The sequence below is a fragment of the Abrus precatorius genome, unplaced genomic scaffold (assembly GCF_003935025.1).
Source record: "Abrus precatorius isolate BTA unplaced genomic scaffold, Abrus_2018 Scaffold10, whole genome shotgun sequence".
NCBI classification, from domain to species: Eukaryota; Viridiplantae; Streptophyta; class Magnoliopsida; order Fabales; family Fabaceae; genus Abrus; species Abrus precatorius.
In genome coordinates, this window is record NW_020874292.1 from 35,229,531 (window position 1) to 35,251,372 (window position 21,842).

Genomic DNA, 21,842 nt, shown 5'->3' on the forward strand with positions numbered 1-21,842 from the left:
CCATTTGATCGAGATCACAATATTAAATGAGATCATATGTGCTTCACCTGCTAAGAATCTTTGTTTAAGTTTGCCCATGTGCGTGTTCATGATTCTGGAGAATCACTTGACATCATCAGTAATCGTCCTTGACTAAAGATTTTATATTGATGATATCTTCAGCTAGACATCCAAAAATATAGTAGAAAACCAACTGTTAAGTGTTTTGTCAAGGCCTTTTATCTTTTAAAGTTATTTATGGTGCTTGTTACCTACATTCTTAAGAGTTTTAATACAATGATGACAGACAAGCAGAGCCAACGATTATTTCATGTACTGGATTTCTTTAAATGGAGATAACAACGAAATCAAATAATTGTTAACAGTTAGAGCATGTTTGATTTTTATTTTGAAAAATAATTTTCTGTTTTTAAGAATAAAATATACTACAATTTACAAAAAACTATTTTTAAAATAGAAATTGATCTTAATTTCCAAATTGCAAACTATAAGGCATCTCTCAGAAGGTTAAATCTGCGAAATCTAATCTCCATGAACTTGGTACTGTAAGTAATGGTTAAAAAAAAAAAGGCTAGAAGTGCACTTCGAAATAGAACAAAATAGCTAAATAATTATGGTGTATAATATAATCAAATCCAAGAACATATTTTAAGAATTTCAAGCGCCCAGGGGAGTGTGTCGTGGTAATACACTAATAGTGCACGCTTATGCATTGGTACCATCTCTGAGGTGAAAATTGTTTGATACAAGCATATAGGTTACAAACACAGTAGCATATCAATTTTAAACTAAATTGGTTGACAACTCAAGCATTTTGCATTTTGCTTGCATGCTTGTACAAAATCATGATCAAGATTATAACCATAAAGAATATAAATAATAAGCAAGTTATTCTCCTTCCCAACCCATTTGACGTGCTCGCCGCTCCCACACAATAGTCATCTTTTTCTCCTTGATGAGTATGGCCTCAGCTCGCTCTCTTGCCTGCTCACATGTTTCAGTTGCATAAATGCATTTGTCTGCCTCTCTCTGATACTGAGATGCCACTCTTTTTGCTTCAGCCAAAGTTATGTTCATGTGCCGAGTGGTTGCTTCAGTAACAGACTCTTGCAACTTAAGCTCCTCCGTGAGAAGGTCCACAAACTGCTTCTCCATCTCCTCCTTTAGTTCTGGGTCATTTCCTCCACAATCTGTTGATCAGCACAATTGATGTCATCCATATGCACTATACAGTCATCAGCAGCAAAATTAGGTAGAAAGTTTGCAAATGACAATTTGAAAAACTTGATTAATGGCTGGGACAATCTTATATTCATCATGATACCAATTAAACAAACTAAAAAATAAGAGATCATGCAGATTTAGATTTCCTCATTGTCAAACAACTTATGCTTCTCTAAATTTAGAGAAGCTTCTAGTTTTTTAGAAGCTCTCTAAATTAACTTCGCTAAAATTTGAGGAAATAATTTGGTTTTAACTTATTTTATTAATTTTTTATACTAATTTTTTTTTCTTGTAAAGATTTCTCTAAAAGTTTACCCAATCGGGGCTTTAGTCACTGTATTTTGTTTTCAAAACACTTACCATACTTACATATGTTTTGAAAATGGTCACTACTGTCAATTTAATCCATACTAGACATAGATACTAAAGGAGCACCAACTGAATCAAATGAAAGGAGGAGCAAATGGACTTTTTTAAGATAAAGGGTAAAATCCAAAGCACGATGGAAATTAGTTTCAACAAATTCATATGGATGAAAAAAAAAAAGCTAATCTAACCAACATGTCCCTAATCATCTAAACAAAATAGCGACACCTGAAGTCCAGCCAAAAGGTAAAATCACATAGAATAATAATAAGAGGCATAAATGAAAATGAAAATGAAAATGAAACCTGAGACAGAGAGATTGGCCAAGCCTGCGGAAGAAAGAGAGAAACGAATGAGTATAGAAATAAAACACAGTAATAAAATGATAAACAGAGGGCAGCGATGAGTACCAGGAGCAAGGTGGAAGAGGGACAAAGGAGGGGGGCAATGGCAGAGGCATGGAGGGCAAGAGAGTTTGGAATTGGAATGGGAATTGGGGAAAGTGATCGAATTCTTGAATCGCCAGTAGAGGGCTGGCCCACACACTACCAACGCTGATATCACTGCAAATACCACTAAACACCATCTCCACCATCCTCCTGAATCAGATCTCCCTCGTGACATCTCTCTCTCACACACAGATCTGCGTTGTTATTCTTCGCTTCTACCCAACCCCTTTTTACTATGTGATGTGGTTCGTTAGTGCGTTTTTCCCTATTTCAAGTTCACTGTCTTAGATTTCTGTGTTTGTGGGATAAGACCCACTTTAGTTAACAAACCATTCTCTTAGTGTTACTTAAATAATTTCTTTTTTAAAAATACTTTTGATAATTTTATTTTAAAAGATTGAAGCAATTTTGTTCGATTGCTCGAGATGATATCTTATTTGCTATTAATTACTTTTTTATGTTTAGACTTTTGGATCAGAAAGAAAAATGGATTTCCAAAATAAATTATTGGTCCCAAATGGAATTTTTAGAAACAAAAACATATTTTTATTTTCTAAAAAAACTTAACATATTTTAACTTGTCGATGTGATAATTTTAAATAAAACATAATGCATAGAAAACTTAACATGGAGGATGGAGTTGGTGAAATTTTGTAAAGTATTTTACTTGTAGTTTTTCCTCATTTTATCCATTTTGAAATATCATTTTATTTTATTGTATTTTGTATCAACCCTTAATGTAATTAAAAATGATTTCATTTGTTATTTGTGAGAACTTTTAACCTGTGAATTATGATCATATTCTAAAAGAAAATTACTTGGTAAAATGGGAAAAATATATGTTGTGGTCTTTGACAAGGTCTCCTCATGAGTAATGGTGGAATATAAGTTAGCTAACATTAGAGTTGTTCACATACATGGTCTTCTCTTATAGATTATGTGTTGGGCCTATCACTTGAGACCAACCTATTAGACCTTTTACTAAGCCTACTACACAAATGTTAGATAATTGAAATGGTTATGGCTTACCCAGTTATATTAGGGGTTGGTTTTGCAAGAATAAAAAATAAAAATTATACTCGATTAATAATTTTTGTATTTTTTTAAAATGCATCTTACTATACTTTAAATTATTAGCTTTTTATTTTTCTAAATTTTAGAATAATCTTCTTTCTCACACTTTATTCTTCCTCTCGGGTTTCCACTATTTCAAGCTTCATCAAACTATTATTGCTCTCTTAGTACATCTCTTGATGTCAATGTATTATAGAAATAATTAACAAAAATTTATTCATTATAATTATTAAATTTATCAAAGAGTAAAATAATAATAATAAAAAAAATTACATAAAAAAATTCAAAACTCTCTTCATTAACTTTATAATACAACTAATTAGCAGTTTGTGCAATGTCTGAATTTTTATTAAAAAATCATAAATTTTTTGTTTAAAAAATAAATAATTAAGTGTATGTGTATAAAATTTTAATATTATATAAACATGTACATTTTTAATTATCAATTAGATATGTTTTTCTTTGTATAATTATATATTCCTCATATTATGACATATTATATGAATTTTATGTTAAATAAAAATAATTTTAGTTTAGTTATTCACACAAAATAAACTTTTAATTTATATTTTTATTTTATTTATTAATCAATTTCTTATTAACATTAATTATAATGAAAAATACAAATCACCATGAAAATAATATTTTGTAACTAAACTAATCTTTATTATTACTTTTAAAAATAAAAATGTCATGGTCTTGTGTTTTTATATTTTATTTTTTAATACCAATAAAATGATCAATAATAAATTAATTTTAAAATTTATTATTATCTATATAGTACCCACATCAATCATCGAATCTTGAAAAATTTTAATGATAGAGCTGGTAAATCATGAAGAACATTAATGTTAACAAAATCACATTTCCATCTTTGCAATGACACTAAACTTGACAGCACTTCTTCTCTTTACCCAAAATGAATGGTATGGAAAAATAATCTAGATAAAGTTGTGATGCAAAGAGTGCAAGCTAAAAATGACCTTCATTTGATCATCATCTCTAAATATTTTGTAGCTTATATTCTCATATATAACTGGAAAATCGCCATCTTGATTATTGCATCTTGAATGAGCCTTTCACTGCAAAAATATCTCACTTGTTTGACATACAAATGTTAAAAGATGTAAAAGTTATGTAAGAATAAGAGCATTGATGAAATGGGATGAAACTAAAAAGATGAACTTTTATAAAATTATAAAATTATGACCATCTTTTTATTATTATAAACTCACATTATCTTTAAATTACCACATAATCAAAATGGAAGGACCATCGGTGAGTATAGCAAACTCTCAATGCATATGAATAAGTCGCTGCAATTTCTTGAATGTTTTCCACTTGTTCAACACCAAAAAGGATCAAAGCAAGGTGAATCAACAATTAATGGAAAATCATATTTACATAATCAACAATTAGTGTGTAAAAAAGAATGCTTACAAAAAACAAAATTGAAGGCCAAAAATCATAATTTGAGAAATTATGGAACTCTTATTGTAGAAACAAAACGAAAGCACATATTCATTAGTAATTAAGTGAATAAAATAAACATGTAAAAACTGATACTAATTAAAATATACACTTCAATTAGATACTAAAGGTGAAACAGTAAAGATGTAAAGAAAAGAAAAAAAGAATTGCAGGCAATTATGGAATCTTAGATTTTTGCCATTAAAATTTCTATCAATAGCTGAAAATATTGCAAATAGTTTACTGGCATTGGAATCTCCAACTGGGAGGAGGAAAGTAAAGGAAATTATCTAGATAAACTTGGACAAATTAGCTCTCTTTTAATTCCTGCTATATTTTTATTTAAACAATTTTTCATTCATGAAATCAGTGATTATATTTTATTCACATAATCATGATGAAATAATTAATATATACTTAAATTTAAAATATTTTATTTCTATTTCTATTTATTTTTAGTGTATTTTCTATTCAAATTAATATGGGTAATAAATAAATTAAATATATAATTTAATAATGAAAATAATTTATATTATGATTTTCTGATAAATCTATATTATTAATTATTCTATTAATGACTAATGAAAGAATTATTAAATTAATCAAAGAGCGAAACAAAAATAATAAAATTTGCACATTAAAAGCGCTCTTCATTAACTTTATATTATAATTATTAATATTAATTATCTATAACTAAATGACAATATTCTTTTTTTTATATAATATCAATGCATTCTACTTAAATTGTTATTGTCTAGTGTTTGAATTTTTTTTTAATTTAAAACTCTTGGATAAATTAAATGCAAATTGTGAGAGTTGGCTTTTACGTTCAAACTTGTTATATATATATATATTTTATTTCAATTTATCACTTATAACACGATATTATAATAATTTAAATTTTAATAAAAAAACTAATTAAAAATATGAATAAGCATATGTGAGCTCTATATTAATTGCTGAGTTATGGAAAGAAAAATAGTAAAAAAAAATTAGGGTTTGTTTCTGTTTTAATTTTTAAAAATTATATTTTAAAACAAATTTAAAAAACTGTTTTCAAAAAGAAAATGAAAATAAAATTTATGTTAACAAACAAATTTTATTTATTTTTTAGATAAAAAATATTTTTACTCTCTTTTCTTCTGATTTTTGTTCTTGAAAAACAGGGTTTGTCTTCCTATTATGTCTCAGCTGTGTCTTGAGCTCCAAACATACAATTGAAATGGACACAACCCATACGCTTTTTCTTGCCTGTTAAGCTTTAGACCTTCAGGCCTCTAGAATAGACTAATTTTGGCATTTTTCAAACAAACCAAATATTATATAGAAATAATATGATTTGAGAAAACTAAAAATGGTATTTTCATGAAGGAGACATAAATTTTCATTTACAAAGTTTTCTTTTCTTTTCTCTTTGGTTTCTTGTTAGAGAAGTTAAATGAAGACATATAATTCCATTGTTAAGAATATGAATAAAAAAAATACATATTTAGTCAATAGTTATTATTTTAGAAATGTGAAAATTGTACTTAAACAAAAAAGAAGGAAAAAAAATATAATTAATTTTCAAGATAACTGATATTTTCATATATAATTAGTTTATAATAACGATGTATTAAAATTAATTAAACTCGTTAATTAGAACATACCTACCTACAGTATCAGTAAAAATCATTAACTTGAAAGCTATATTTTTTCCATACTTGTATTAATATGAGGAAAATTACTTGAAAGGTAGAACGCAACTTGACCTTGACATTACTCATACTAGAAACTCCCATCCTATTCATATGGTGTACGTGGTCCAAACTCCACCACACCACTTTGCTCCATTATTCTGAAAAATCTTAATCCAGTGCATAGCTACAATCAACATAGAAATTTATTTTTATATCATTTATTTATTTATTTTCTAAATTATGTGTATTCTCTTATTCTGAGATTAAAGATAATCTTATCTCAGTTGATAAGACTAATGTCAGTAGCAAAATTTTTATTGTAGATAACATAATTCATTATCTGAGCATTTAAGTAGCAAAATTAATGAATAACATATTTTGAAAATTAATTAAACATAATTATAGAAAAACATAAAATAATAAATTTAATCATTAATGAAAATTATTAATTTCAGCAATATCTTTACACACTAATTGAAGAATTGCCAAACAAGCCTTTTTTGTCTTGTATATAAATCCACTTTGGAAACCTTATCAAACCCATAATTCAAAAGCACCAACAAAGTAACCCTCCAAATCATTGCTAGCTTCTTTCTGTTCTTTGTTGTGTAATATACTCTTTGAAACCAGCAATGGCAAAAAAAGAGATGGAAGTTGTGAAGGGTTTGGACTTGGAAAGGTACATGGGGCGGTGGTATGAGATAGCTTCTTTCCCATCATTTTTTCAGCCAAAGGATGGTGTGAACACAAGAGCCACATACAAACTGAATAGTGATGGAACTGTGCATGTGCTGAACGAGACCTGGAGTAATGGCAAAAGAAGTTCCATAGAGGGAACTGCTTATAAGGCCAACCCCAACTCTGATGAGGCAAAGTTGAAGGTCAAGTTCTATCTTCCTCCCTTCTTGCCCATCATTCCTGTTGTTGGTAATTACTGGGTTTTGTTCGTTGATGATCAATATCAGTTTGCTTTGATTGGAGAACCCACCAGAAAATACCTTTGGGTAAGTCAATTTACCTAGCTTCTACTTTTTCATGTTGTCATTGTTGTGTTATCTTCTTCACTCTAAGTTTCATGTTGAGTAAATTAAAGAAAAAAATCGTGTATTTTCTCATAAATTTTTATAAGTCTCAATACTTTTTAATCAACACTAATATTTTTATACTTATTTTATATTCATCGTCTTCTCTCTCTTTTTTATCATATCGGTTATTATTATTAATTTTTTATCCCTCGTTTTATTCATTTTACACTCAAAATTTGGTTACCGACTATTTTTGTTCTTTCTTAATTTTATGGAATTTATTTGTTTGTTTATTATTTAAATAAATAAATAACCTTTTGTAAATTGAAAATTAATAAAAATAAAATAAAATTTTAAAGATTAAATTATCTAATTTATATATAATATGTAAGAATTTATTGGGGTTTTGTTGGACTTTTCATTTGAAAGGGTATAAGAATATTACCATGGAACTATTTAATATTAACCGTATCAATTTTGTGGATCATCGATATTATTACATATATTTAGACACACAAGTTTTACTAGAGTGATTCACACAATTGATATTCTTCAGATTATGGCTTTAAATAGCGAAATGGGACTCCAGTAAAATTTTTTAATAATTCTTCATAATTGCATCACATTCACAATTAAAAGTAGAGCTGTATCTTATTTATGAGATGTTGGATAACTTTGGTCAATTTTCAATGCTAGATATTATGTAGGAAGACCCATCTGGAAGATGAAATCTACAACCAGTTAGTTGAGAAGGCGAAGGAAGAAGGATATGATGTGAGTAAACTCCACAAGACTCCTCAGAGCGATCCTCCACCACCAGGGGAAGAAGGCCCCCAAGACACAAAGGGGTTTTGGTGGTTCAAATCCCTGTTTGGGAAATAGGTTATGAGTATTTCATTACATATTGTGAATAGAGAAATTAAGCATCTTCAGTTGAACAACTTTTAAGTTTGAATCCCTTCAAGGCACGTAGGCCTGTTATGTGTGTGCTGTTGCTTCATACACTCATGTTTCGCTACTCTTTCGCTTGACAATTAAAACTTTTGTAATTCGTAAAAATAATAATAAAAATAAAGTTGGCGTGAGAATGTTTTGATAATATTATTAGTTACAAGGTTCAACGTTTTAATTATTCTTTTCATTAGAATTAAATGAGAATATGTCATTACCTTTTAATTATCATTAGTTATTATTTTTTGTCACCTTGACCACCTTTCACAATTGTCTTTATTATTTCCACCTTATACATGCTATTATTATTATCACTGCTATCATATATCTATTATTACCACTCTTCCATGTTATTATTTGGTAACTTTAACCGTATCTACTTTTATCATCATCGTTATGAATAATTTGCATATTTTAAATTTAAATTTTACAGATAAAAAACTACATAAAAAAATAAAATTAAAGAGTGAATAATCACCTAGTCCATCAAATTATAAACATCATTCACTTTAATCTCCACCTTTATCTAAAACTCATTCAATCCAATCATTTCCTTTTTCCTTTTTTCATTTTTCTGTATTAAAAGAACTAAACCGAGTTTATTTTTATAGTCAATGACAAAAATAATTTTTTTGTGTATTTAGAAAATAAATAATTTAAAACAAAATAAAGCATCCACTCAAAAAAAATAAAAAAACTCCAAACAAGCCAAGAAATTTTTTAAAAAAATTCATGAGAATGCAAAAATAGAAAATCTTCGTTATACAAAAAAAAAAACAGCAAGAAAGGAAATAAAAATTGATATTAACATTGGGATTAGGTAGTATCAGAACATTCATTAACGGAAAGAAAAAAAAGACTCTTAAGAAGAACATTTTACCACATATTTGTACCAAAAACAAATTATTCTCTGCTCTCTTGATTCTTTTGTTGGCTAAAGGGGTTGAAACAAACCATATGGAATCTCCAGGAGATGCTTCGTGTCACATGCAATAGCACCTCACCTCCCAGCCATTTTAATTTTAACATTATTAAAGTTAAAAGTAAATTTTATCCATTTTTTGGGGTATTTAGTTACTATCAAGGGGACAACATTGCTAGCCCGCCGTATGGTGTGACTAACTGCTAAATGCAAGCTCGAGTTACCTCTAGTATATTGTTGTTTGGATAGGATAGAAAAGTAGTAAGCAAGAACCGCTCCAAGACCACAAAAATAGATAACACCATTGCAATGGCAATGATAGAATGTGGACACATGACAACATCCAACTACAGATCAACAAGGAATGACTTTACCAAGACAATAATTTATGCATACTATATAAATCATCACAGTAAAAATCACAAACAAGGTAAATGAGAATTTTAATTTGTCAACACGGCAAGATCTTTAGCCAATATTTAATTCCCGTCTGCAATACATATATCGGGGAAATCACATAATTTCACCAAACAAACAATGGAGTGATATAGACATATGAAGCTATTTCTCCTATCCAACAGCCTCCATGTCGGAAAAGGATTCTAGTGAGCTCACTGGATACTGTTGGTCTTGAAAGCTTACAATACAGTACAACACTGATTGGTTTTCTTTGCCTGTTTGTAGAACATCTGTTTCAAACGCCAGCATCAGGTTCTCGTGTCAGTAAACTAAAGGGGAATAAATTTCCAATCATGGTTAACTGAAAGTATTCTCTTTCAAAGATGCACATAAACATGGTATCAAAACAAGTCATACTCCTTCAGAGAAATAATAGAATTATTAATTTGCAACCAGAAAACTGATTACTGATAAATAATTAAATATCAAAATAAATAATGAAAAAGAAAAAATTGAAATCATTAAAAGGAAAAATATTGGACCCGACCTTATAAGTATTCTATAGAGTATAGACAAACCAAAGGCAAGATACAGATGCTTAGCACCAATAGAATTCCAATTTTTGTTCAGTATTTAATAGTGGCAAAAACACGGTATGTGACTGTGATGTAATTATACATAAAAGCATGTGAAGAAGCAAAATTTCAATCTAAGATACCTCTCTTCACTTAGTTAGGATATGATAAGTAGATAAGACCGTTGAATATTGTATCATTGTATGGGTCAATATCCATTACCCTCCCGAAGATCCTGTTCTTCCTTTTAATAAACACAACATATATACTACTTGATAATCAAGACACAGACAGCAGTTTAAGATAAAAATTGTCGTGAGCAACATTTATAAGACCATAACCTCACAAAGGAATATGTTATAGCAGCTTAGATGAAAGCACATTCTAATGTACCTGTCTCAAAAAGACAATAGCACAGATGTCTACTGTAAAATTTATACGAGATCCCAAATTTGTATGCTAAAATTTTATCACACATGGTTGATCAAGCATTGCTAAACCTTTTTCTATAATGAAAAACATTAATCACAAGAGTAAGGAAAACATCCATCAAGCATGCTTGATGATGACATAATCACATAGACCAACGCTTTAGTAACAGAAAATAAGAGTCACACAAATAATAGATGTCTAGATATATGCATTCATTCATGTACTAATCCCTAACACAAAGTTGTAAAACAGGATCTTTTATAGTGTACCTGTGATGCTGCACTCAGATCAGAACTCTTCTCAACTAAACTGTCCAGCCTCTCCCCTCGTGCAAGCACACTATCAATAGTCTTATGCTGTCATAAACAGAAAAACATCATAAGGTGAAAGAAAATAATAAAGTCAGTCATTGACAAGCATTCCATCGCATGTGTGTGTGTGTGTGTCACTTTGTGTAGGAGGAAATGAACGAAACCCCTCAACCCACAGAGTAGCTAAATCTAGACTACCAAATTAAATTTAATATAACCAAATGAATGTAAATAAGAAACGTGAACATATTTGTAAAAATTTTAAAAACGAATACCAACCAAATTATTGATGGCATCACATAAAATCTAGGATATCACACCATGATGCTAAGAAAGGATAAATTTACAATAGAACATTACATTTGGCTTCATTAAAGCGATGCTTAACTTGCATGTCACTGGCATTGTCATCTAAAGCTAAATGTATTTGGGAACCAATGCCAAATTCTCAAACAAACAAATAATTAGTTTGGAAAATTACCAAGCACATCACTGTCAAGTTTAAAATTGAATCACTACATGACAAAATGTCTTAAAGGGAAGTAAATTTAGAAGATCTACAGTTTTGAAAATTAATGCTCTTACAAGGATAATTTTTGTTTCATCCAACTCTCTCTGGATTTTCAACAACTTGTCAGCCTCTGCAGGATCCTGAAGATTTGACAGGAAAAAATAAAAAGGGGTTCAGACCGAGTCCAAAGTAATTCTGTAAAAAAAGGCTAGCAGAAAGGAAAAACAACTTTAACACAAGTTAGAATATTAGCTAATACAACAAAGAAGAGGTATTTTCATGCCTGGAATTTTGTCAGCGCTTCATTCAAATAGGGCCATGGTTGAGTACCATCTTCCTGAACACTTCGCCATGACTCACCAAAACTTTTTTGATATTCATCTAGCACCTGCAAGACATTGTATTTAATTACCATTCTAAGAAAACAATACAATAACGAGCATCGGAGTCAGTCCATCCGATATAACAGCTATTCTAATCTGACATTTAATTACTGTCATTTTTTTCAATTACTTCAAGTTTTGTGAGTCCAAAAGGCAAATACTTTGTGACTTGCTCACTTAACACAATGCTTAACCCTTTTGTCTGCCAACACACATATGGAAACTTACTGGGAATTCTCATTAAAACAAGACATTTGAGCATTATGGAGGATAAATAGCTTTAAGAAGCTAATCATTTAGTTATGGTGCAGACTGAAGATCACCGTGGAGCATAGACAGTCTCTCTCTCTCTCTCTCTCTCTCTCTCTATCTCACACACACACAGAGACAAAAATGACAAAAATGTTCAGAAATGGATCAATTTTATTCTGCTGAAACTGAATCATAAAAGGTCCAATCGGGCATGTCTCACATGAGGGCCAAGGTGCACAGAAAAAACAGCATAAATAATAATAGAGTTTCATTGACCTGAGTTTAAGCATCAAAAAGTGGTAAAATTTAATTGAGAAAGAATATTTATTATATTAAAGATGAAAAAGTATAATAAATATTTATTTTTTCAATAAAATCTTACCATTATTAGTTGCTTAAACACAAAGGACTGAGGTTAACATTTTCCATAAATATTATGTGAACTTAAACAGCAAACTGAACCATTCTTGTCAATCCAATTGCTATCGTGATTTGTGACGTCAACAGATTTGGAATTAATACAAAATATTCATAATGGTAAAAGATATAATTAAAACCTTAGACCTAGACCCAAATAAATTAAAATTAAAAAGGCTATCATAATTGATTTGACAGCTAAATCACAGAATCCCTTACACTAACTACAATATCATCCTCAGCAATACCAGAGGCATAGTGATCATGCAACCTAGTAAACAATTTTTCAGTGAACGGAAAAATTGGCCAACAACATATAGTCCAGAATGACTCAAACAGCTAATAAGAAATGCCTCTAACTGGTGGTTTCATCGACATTTAATTTAACCGACCAAAAAATCAAAATTTGTCAGATGTTAAAGTAATATATCATCTCGCAAAATAAGGAAAAACATCGATGCAATAACTAAAAGTGAGATAAAGAGTTGCGATTTACGACCTCATAACAAAGGAAGCAGTAACAAGCAGTAAATACAACAACGATGAACCGAAACGCAGTGCTCAAACTCTCACCTGATTAAGAAGAGAAAAGGCACTTCGAATCGGGTAGTGATCATCCATAAACCCCACCGCGCAAAGGCCATTTCTGTTGTAAGCATGCACCTTGTACTCTGCAAAATACGAAACAATGAATCGCGTTTCCAGATTTCGAACAACTAATTACGATTTCTATTATTCCAAGGGGAAAAAGAGAGAGATAAAAGTAACAAATTCATAAAAACGAGAAAGCGAATCGGGATCAACGAAAACGACAACATAATAACTGAAAACGCAGGGTTGATTCGGCAAGGACCTTCGTGCTGAACGGATTGACGCTGGCCCTGAGGGGTGCGTTTGGCGACGGTGCGACCGACGAAGACGATGAACTCCTTAACGCTTGAGCGCTGGAAGTAACCGAAGTGGCTAACGTCGGAAGCGATGGCGAGAATAACGGGTGAGGGATCGGAACCCTCACCCGTGCATTTTAGAACCAACAGCGATGTGATCTTCATCCCTTTCTCTTTCTCTCTCTAAATTCTCTCTCTTCCAAACCAACCTTCGCTTCCTCTTTTTCTTCTTCTTTTCTATTCGCTCGCTCCCAGTCGGCAAGGTAAAACTAATAAGGAAGCGTGCAACGCCAAAACAAAATCTAAGTTAATTAAATTAGCAAAATGTTAACGTGTAACCATAAATAATAATAATAATAAATATATTTATTAAATTTATCATGAGCGGCACGTAAATTTAAATTTTATCGTGTTTATCGGAGAAAATCACAAATTATAAATTAAAAAAATTATATTTTATTTATTGGACCAACGATAGTTACAAATTATGAGTTAAAAATTAATCTTAAAAATTTTAAAATATCTCGCAATCTTTAAATTTAAACAAAAATTAACAATTTTTATATTTATTTATTTTATCATGTTTTTGTTCTGCCTTCATAAAAGAAATTGAGGTGTTAAAATACTATTTTTCTAAATTAACAGTGGGATCAGATCCGCGTTAGAATAAGGCTATCTTTAGATCCATAAGAAAATAAACGAGAACGATGCTTTTATGACGTTTGTTAAGGAATTAAAATATGTTATTAATATATTTGTTATTGTAGTTTTAAATGTGGTTTTTTATCAAAGTTTTAAATGTGATTTATTTTTTAATAATTTTTTTATTTATTAATTTTATAATTAAAGTTTTCAGGACATCTATTAGTAAGATAAATTAAAAATTATATATTTTAGTAAAAATGAAAATTAGTAAAATAAAATATTTAAATTAAAAATATAATATCAATGTTATCTATCACCTACATAGATTATATTACTTAAAATTGACTTCAAAACAACTCTAATAGTACTCATTAAAATTTCTTATTATGGATCTTATCATAAGTTTTATTTTCTTCATTTTCACAATTTAAACACATCTTCTTCAAAGTTACTCTTATATTTTTACCTATTAATATTTATTTTCATTTCGAGACAAAGTTATTCAATTGTTTATATTTAAATCTTGAGAAGATAAAAAATATAAAATTTTTAGTATATTAAAAAAGTAACAAATTTATTTTAATCAAGTGTTTTAAACAATACAAATATAGGAAATTTTATTTGTCGTCTTACAAATCAATAAAATACTATTTATTTTATACTTATTATAATAGCTAATAAAAATTAAGCTTTTCGAGTTTAAAATTTTAATAAATCAATAAATTTTAGCCAATTTTTATTTTATCATATTTTTATCCATTAAAACGGAACCTTAGATTTAGATATAAAATTTTACTATTTAATCAAATTTATTTTAGTGGAGTCTAAATTTTACTAAGTTGAAAAGTAATTAAGTACTCAAAGATGTTTGTAAGAGTCAACAAATAAAACCATGATTGTACGTGTTGAGTTGGTCTTAACAATTACGTTTCTTAAAAAATTAAGATATTCAATTTTAAATTATAAAATTTATATTTACTCATTATATTTTCTTATATGCAATAGCATCAATTGAATTTTGAGTTTAAAAGAATTATAATTTGAAACAACAGTAATCAAATGCATGCTAGATTAAAGTAAATTAGAAAATAATATTTTAAGGTGGATAATTTTCAAATACAATAATATGTATTAGTATATATATTATTCATTCAATATTATGTTTTATTTATCTGTAAATTTTAATTTGTTAACTTTTAATCTTTCTTGCAAGTTTTAATGATATTTTTTGTGTCTATTTCATTGATAATAGATTAGAATTATGTATATATTAATAGTAGTGTGTGAGTGTATAAGATAATAATGTAAATAAAAAACTTGTGTCAAAATATAGAATGAAATGAATTTTTTTTAAACTATGATGGAGATTTAATTATTTTATTGAATGAAAAAAAAAAGGGGGTCATAAGAAAACGCCAATTAAAATTGAAATGGTTTTTTTCTTTGGAAAAATTTTGAAACGAATCTCATGTAAAAGTTAAACGAATTGCCAAATAAATTCATAGTTAATTTAGATAACTCATTTGAAAAAAAATAATTTTGTTGTCAAAATTTCGTTCAAAACTTTGAAGTGAAAAAGTTATTAAGGTATAGTAAAGACAAAAAACTAAAAATAAAAATTAAAAATATGTTTGTGTTCTAAAAAATCTACCTAATTAATACACACTCTCATATATAATGTGAAAAAATGTATCTAAAAATTATTACAAACATGTAACACAAAAAAAGTAAATGTAATTATTAATCTTTAGGAATAAATATTATTCTTATAATTTATATGTAATACTATAAATGTATTTATACTATTTTATTTTAATCATTTAATAAGCATTTTTAAAAAATATTTTATTACAAATTTCAATTCTATAAAAACTTTTAACATAAATATGGATGAAATGTTTGTGAAAAATGTTAACACCAACCCTAAGGATTGATTTTAAGCAACCAAAAATAGTATTTTTTATTAAAAATTAATTATCTATTATACTAAAAACATTATAGTGTAATAAATATTTTATTTTTAATAAAATTATTATTTTTGAATGATAAAATGAACTTTTAAGGGCTGGGTTAACAAAATAAAATATTTATTTATCAAATAAAAACCTGTTATCATAAATATTAAAATTAAAAATAGGAATGGTATGAGTAATTGAATTAATAAAGAAGTTAAAGTATTGGAATCACTAACCCTACTTGGCTTTTACGATGCAATTTTATTTTATTTTGGTCCAAAATAGTGTCATAGATGTAAGAGTGATTCTTATGAGATTACAGAATATCTTGCTTTAGAGTGATGCTTTTATCACACTCTCTTTCTCAGTAAGTTATATTATGTACGTTTTAACAAGAAAGTAACGTGTTTTCAATATTTATTTATACGACTTGTTATTAAAATGCAAAATCAGTTGCAAAAAGCTTCAGTTTTGAAAAATTAATGACGTATAACAGAAATTGCACAATAAACAAAATCATATTCCTAAAATGACATTGTGAATTGATTTTCTATTTTGAGAGGAAATGTTGACCAGCTATTCATGCGGGAAAATGTGTGGAAGTAAATAGTAAAAACCCAATCTCTGGTAATTAATCCCACTGATCAATTACAATTAGTTTGCTTCACTCTCTCTCTATACTCTTTCTTTGCCTTTTCCATTACATTCCCTTGAGGGTTTTCTCAGAAGCTTCACAGGCAATGTCTCTTTCATCTGTCTAATAGATATGAATATGGCTCTGGATTTTTGGGTACGCACGTATATGATATTTGATCACTGTTTTATTATTTTCTAGTGGGGTATTGAATTTTACAATAAATCGAAACAAATATTTGGGAACTATTGGATTAATCAGTAGTGAAAAAGTAATTGAGGAAAATGCAAAATTGAAGGTTGAAGGTTAATTTGATATACACTCCTCATTGGTTTTTAAAACAATTAGGCTCTATTTGTTTTAACTTTACAGCAAAAGTTACAATCTTCTTAAGATAAAAAATCATGTTGAGATATTAGTATATTTTTAAAGTAAGATTTCTTCAATTATTTGATTCCATTTGACCTAACATACAAGCGAGACCTTAACCATTTTACTGAAGGCTTTCTGCTATACATCAAAATATTATGATTAGCTACAGAGGAAATGTGATTTGTGTTCTTTGTATTTTTGTTCGTTATTATTCTTATTAACTATGAGTTTGAAACTATTGTAGGAAAAAAAAAAGATGATCAAAACCTTGTTTCTCGTTTTCTTGTTCTTCCATGTAACATCATCCCAAAAACTTGGGCGTCGAAATTTACCCTTAACTCCGCAAATTCCTGCCCCTGCACCCAAAAAATGGTCCACCTTAAGCGGTTGGTAAAAATGAGATATGTTTCTATAAAGTTGTCTATTCTCTTTGTTATGACAATTAATGTTCTCTATGATTATCGTTTGTCATTATTTGTAGGCAACGAGCCACTTGTAATAGCTCGTGGTGGGTTCACGGGTCTATTCCCTGAAGGCAGCACCGAAGCAATTGCCATATCTAAGGATATTAGCATATTTCTATGCAATGTTCAATTCACAAAAGATAGTGGTGCCTATTGTGTGACAGGAATTAAGCTTGACAATACAACAAATATAGCAATGTTTGATCCAAAAGAGAAAACTTACAATATTTATGGGCAAGAAGTGCGAGGACACTTTGCAGTAGATTACACTGGTTCTCAAATTGATCAAAATGTGTCGAGTATGTCTTGGACAAAACTATATTTTCTTCAAGATCGAAAATTTAGATCAAGTTCCTTTCATGACAAGATCTCTGGTTAAATAATGACAAGATCAATTTAGAATTTGAAAAGACACATTAGCATATAATCATTTAATTAGAAAAGTTTATTAAAAGGATATATCAAATTTAATTTCTGATTGCATGTTTGTTGTTGTAAACTTTTCTATACTAAGTACATGACTACAAACTATAGAGCTTGTTGGCTCTCTTGGTAGTGGCTGATGTTAATAGCATATTAATCATGTCACACGAGCTTAGTTTGCTCCTAATGTAGTCAATTAATTGCTTGCAAAAGCAAATTTGGTCAAGACTTTTATATCAAAACCATTTTTATTTAAGATCTGCATAACTAAATATATGAATTAGAATGAGATGTAACCAATTATGAGCGACTAGAGAAAATAAAAAACACATTATACATGCAATTCATTACTCATGTTTCATTGCTAAAATTCTTACAATTGAAAATTTGTGAAATTCATATCTAAGCTAGGCTTGCTTACTTCACACAGAATTATGAATATAAGATGGATAAAATTGATAATGCCCATGTTGAAGAATTAGAAGTTTAAGGTTTGCTCTTCATTTTGTTACAGTGAATCAGGCCATTTTTTCTCGACCCAGTTTTTATGATGGCATGTATCCAGTACTTAATGTTGATGGTATACTAGGTGGTAAATCTCCACCCAGGTTTTGGTTGAATGTTCAGGTTCTCTTCCTCTCTATTCTTCTTCTTCTTCTTCTTCTTCTTTCTCTCATATTATTCGTAAGAAAAACTGAATATATAATAGATATATGTTGTGAAAATTGAAAACCTTAAGCTTTATGGGGTTATTCTTTCTTTATCAATCTTGTATATGTTGTAACTGTGTGGTCTGTTGCAGTACGAAGAATTCTATAACCAACACGGAGTAAAGTTGGATGATATTGTTCTAGAAATATTGAGACTTTATCAAGTAGACTTTGTGTCATCTCCAGAGATTGGTTTTTTAAGGAGAATAAATGGGAAAGTACCAAAGAAAGCAACGAAGGTCATCTTTCAACTTCTTAATACTAATGATGCTGAACCAACAACCAAGGAACTATATGGCACCATTGTGAAAGATCTTGCTACAATCAAGTCATTTGCATCAGGTATAATGGTTCCAAAGGAATACATATGGCCAATTAAACCAAACAAGTACTTAGGGCCTCCAACAACACTAGTACCTGATTCCCACAAACAAGGTCTAGAAGTGTATGCTTCTGGTTTTGCTAATGATTTCTTTTCTAGTTATAATTATAACTATGATCCTACAGTAGAGTACTTGCAATTTATAGAGAAAGGGGATTCTGTTGATGGTTTTGTTACTGATTTTGCTCCAACGGCATCAAATGCCATAGGTGAGTTTACAATCTTGAACTTTTCTTTCATTATTATTTTCTAATGGATTTCTCATTTTTTTTTAAAAGCATGCTTTGCTCAAACTAGTTCTCATGAATTTCTCATTTTTCCAGCATGCTTTGCTCGTAATAACACCCTACCAAAAAGAGGTACTACTGTAATTCTTGCAGTATTCTCAGTCATAGAACCATAGACAAGACATGTAAAAGCATAACAATAAGATAAGCTCATTAATTTGCTTTTGCAGGGAAAGCTTTGATCATAAGCAACGATGGAGCAAGTGGTGTTTATGCGAGTTCCACTGATCTAGCATATCAACAAGCAATAGAGGATGGGGTTGACATTATTGATTGCTCAGTTCAAATGACAAAGGATGGAATTGCATTATGCTCAAGTACTGCAGACCTAATGACAGATACAACTGCAATGACTAAATTCACGTCTCGAACTTCCAAAGTTCCTGAAGTTCAACCAAATAATGGGATATTCTCCTTTGACCTCACATGGAATGAGATTCAATCCTTGCAACGTAAATATTTCTAAGGGACATCAAAACCGTACATAAAGATCTATTAGTCTAAGATTTGAACAGAGAACTTATGGTATGAAGTTTCTTGTTTCAGCCCAAATTGTTAGCCCTCTTGGCAATGACTTCCAGAGAAACCCAGCAAACAAAACTAGTGGTAAACTTATAACCTTCTCTCAGTTTTTAGAGTTAGCTAAGGCAAAGGCAGTTACTGGAATTTTGGTTAATATTAAGGTGAGCAACATTCATTAATCCCTTCTCCTTTAATATTTGACTTTCAAATTTTTCTATTGTGGCTAATTCTCTTTATTTGTCTTATAGAATGCTGCTTACCTTGCATCAAAAAAAGGTCTCGACATTGTTGGTGTTGTAAGCACTGCCTTAAGTAATGCCACCTTTGACAAGCAATCCACACAACTAGTCATGATCCAATCTGATGATAGTTCAGTGTTATCTAAGTATAAGGACATCCCATCTTATAAAAGGGTATTGTTAATTGAAAATAAAATAGGTGACACGCCTAAGCAAACTGTGGATGAAATCAAGAAGTATGCAGAAGTAGTCAATCTTCCAAAATCATCTGTTATCAAAGCATCTGGTTCCTTGTTAACAGGAATGACAAATATTGTTAAAGAGTTGAAAGATGCAAACCTTACAGTATTTGTCCGTACTCTTAGAAATGAGTACATGTCATTGGCTTTTGATTACTGGTCAGACCCTAATGTGGAGATAGCTACATACATCCATTCTGCCAAGGTTGATGGAATAGTGACTGATTTTCCAGCCACTTCTAGTAGATATATGAGTAAGTAATTCAATCTTAGCTTAAATATATTTTAGGCCCCACGTTTTTGTGATATTTTAATTTCAGTTCCTAAAAAAATAATCGAGGCCATATTACATAGTTGTAAGGGTGCCAAATTCTTGAATTTAGAGAAGTTAAAGACTAAAAAAGAAAATTAAGATTAAAACTAAAATCTTACAGAAGGCTAAAAACATATTTAAGTGTTCAAATCTCTTATGTTTTCTTAATTAGTCCAAGCAAACATGATTTCACTCAAATTATCTAAGTAACAGATCTTTCATCAAGAAAAAAAAGTTGATATGGTTGGTTGCCTTAATCTAATACACAGGAAGCCCATGTAGTGATACCCACAACGTGCCAACCATCTTACCAGCTCAACCTGGTGACCTACAAAGCACGATTGAGCCTGAGTTACTACCACCAGCAGAAGCACCACTTCCACCCCTAGAGGTTGCAAATGTTGTTGATCCACCACTTCCTGCAGTGGTTAATGTGGATAGAACTAATCCTGCTAAAGCACCTACCCGTCCACCACCTCCTTCAAATGCCTGGGCAAATTTTTTTAGTTTAAGTCTCTCCTTAGTGACAATCTTTTTGTACTTCCTATGATAGTTGTTGGCCATTGATGTAAAATACTAGCTTAGCATTGACTTCTAACTCTTCACTTATCTTTCATCTTCTTTTGTGACGATATCTTAATTTGTATATATTATATAGAATGGATTTGACAATAACTAGTGCACAAAAGTATTCTAATGAACTGAATTTTGAAGAATAACCTATAGAGAATTTGAATGTCTTTCTTTTTTTAAAAAATAACATTTTATAAATTTTTTCAACTTTTTTTATTTAAAATTTTGAAAAATTTAAATTGGACACAAATTAGTTTAACTAAGTGAAGTTTAATGAAAAAATATTTCTATCTTTATCTTAATGTGAGTGATTTAAAATGTTATTATAACAGTTTCAAAATTATTATAAATGATATGCATAGAGCAATTACAACTTGAATCCCTATAAATACTATATACATATTATAATTGTTTATATTAATCAACATAAAAATTGTTCTCAAAACCTAGCTTAAATTCTCTGTGACTGTGAGCTCCTCACTTAAACTTCTCCTAAGTTATGGCAAATGGAGTTGTTGTCCTTATCTTTTGCATCGCCTTTCCTATCGCACCAATCTTATCTATTTGTTTTGTAACAATGCTTAAGTTTAATTAGTTAGACTTATATTATTTTTAAAATAAAATTTTAAATAACAAATCTCTCTTTATCTTTCCATTATATTATTCATCTTATTCTTATCACTTTTCTCCTATTTAAATTAAGTTGTAAAAATATTGTGCAAATTTGTCATATAATTATCATTTCTCAATTAGTTAA

General features: G+C 29.4%; 4 protein-coding genes across 5 annotated transcripts; 2 read left to right on the forward strand and 2 right to left on the reverse strand.

The window, feature by feature from the left end:
• Positions 1-621: 621 nt before the first annotated feature.
• On the reverse strand, positions 622-2,364 carry LOC113852461. The gene is made up of 3 exons (XM_027482741.1): positions 2,001-2,364; positions 1,896-1,919; positions 622-1,190 (listed from the first exon to the last, which is right to left on the reverse strand). Exons 1-3 carry the CDS (start codon positions 2,212-2,214, stop codon positions 889-891), a joined length of 540 nt encoding a protein of 179 aa, XP_027338542.1. The 5' UTR covers positions 2,215-2,364; the 3' UTR covers positions 622-888.
• Positions 2,365-6,746: 4,382 nt separating this feature from the next.
• Positions 6,747-8,382, forward strand: LOC113864442 (temperature-induced lipocalin-1-like). The gene is made up of 2 exons (XM_027498152.1): positions 6,747-7,266; positions 7,984-8,382. The coding sequence occupies exons 1-2, from the start codon at positions 6,895-6,897 to the stop codon at positions 8,167-8,169; spliced, it is 558 nt and encodes a 185-aa protein (XP_027353953.1). The 5' UTR covers positions 6,747-6,894; the 3' UTR covers positions 8,170-8,382.
• Positions 8,383-9,455: 1,073 nt separating this feature from the next.
• Positions 9,456-13,613, reverse strand: LOC113864434 (VAMP-like protein YKT61). 2 transcript variants are annotated; one of them, XM_027498138.1, is made up of 6 exons: positions 13,294-13,613; positions 13,014-13,111; positions 11,672-11,776; positions 11,463-11,528; positions 10,836-10,922; positions 9,456-9,849 (listed from the first exon to the last, which is right to left on the reverse strand). In XM_027498138.1, the coding sequence occupies exons 1-6, from the start codon at positions 13,490-13,492 to the stop codon at positions 9,799-9,801; spliced, it is 606 nt and encodes a 201-aa protein (XP_027353939.1). In that variant the 5' UTR covers positions 13,493-13,613; the 3' UTR covers positions 9,456-9,798. The 2 variants fall into 2 exon arrangements, with proteins under 2 accessions (XP_027353939.1, XP_027353929.1); XM_027498128.1 differs by having other exon boundaries at positions 9,658-9,849; positions 13,014-13,109; positions 13,223-13,594.
• Positions 13,614-16,699: 3,086 nt separating this feature from the next.
• On the forward strand, positions 16,700-21,062 carry LOC113852371 (glycerophosphodiester phosphodiesterase GDPDL7-like). The gene is made up of 10 exons (XM_027482597.1): positions 16,700-16,717; positions 17,178-17,319; positions 17,415-17,696; positions 18,335-18,447; positions 18,623-19,121; positions 19,236-19,271; positions 19,370-19,651; positions 19,746-19,882; positions 19,970-20,453; positions 20,782-21,062. Exons 1-10 carry the CDS (start codon positions 16,700-16,702, stop codon positions 21,060-21,062), a joined length of 2,274 nt encoding a protein of 757 aa, XP_027338398.1.
• The last annotated feature ends 780 nt before the right edge of the window (positions 21,063-21,842 follow it).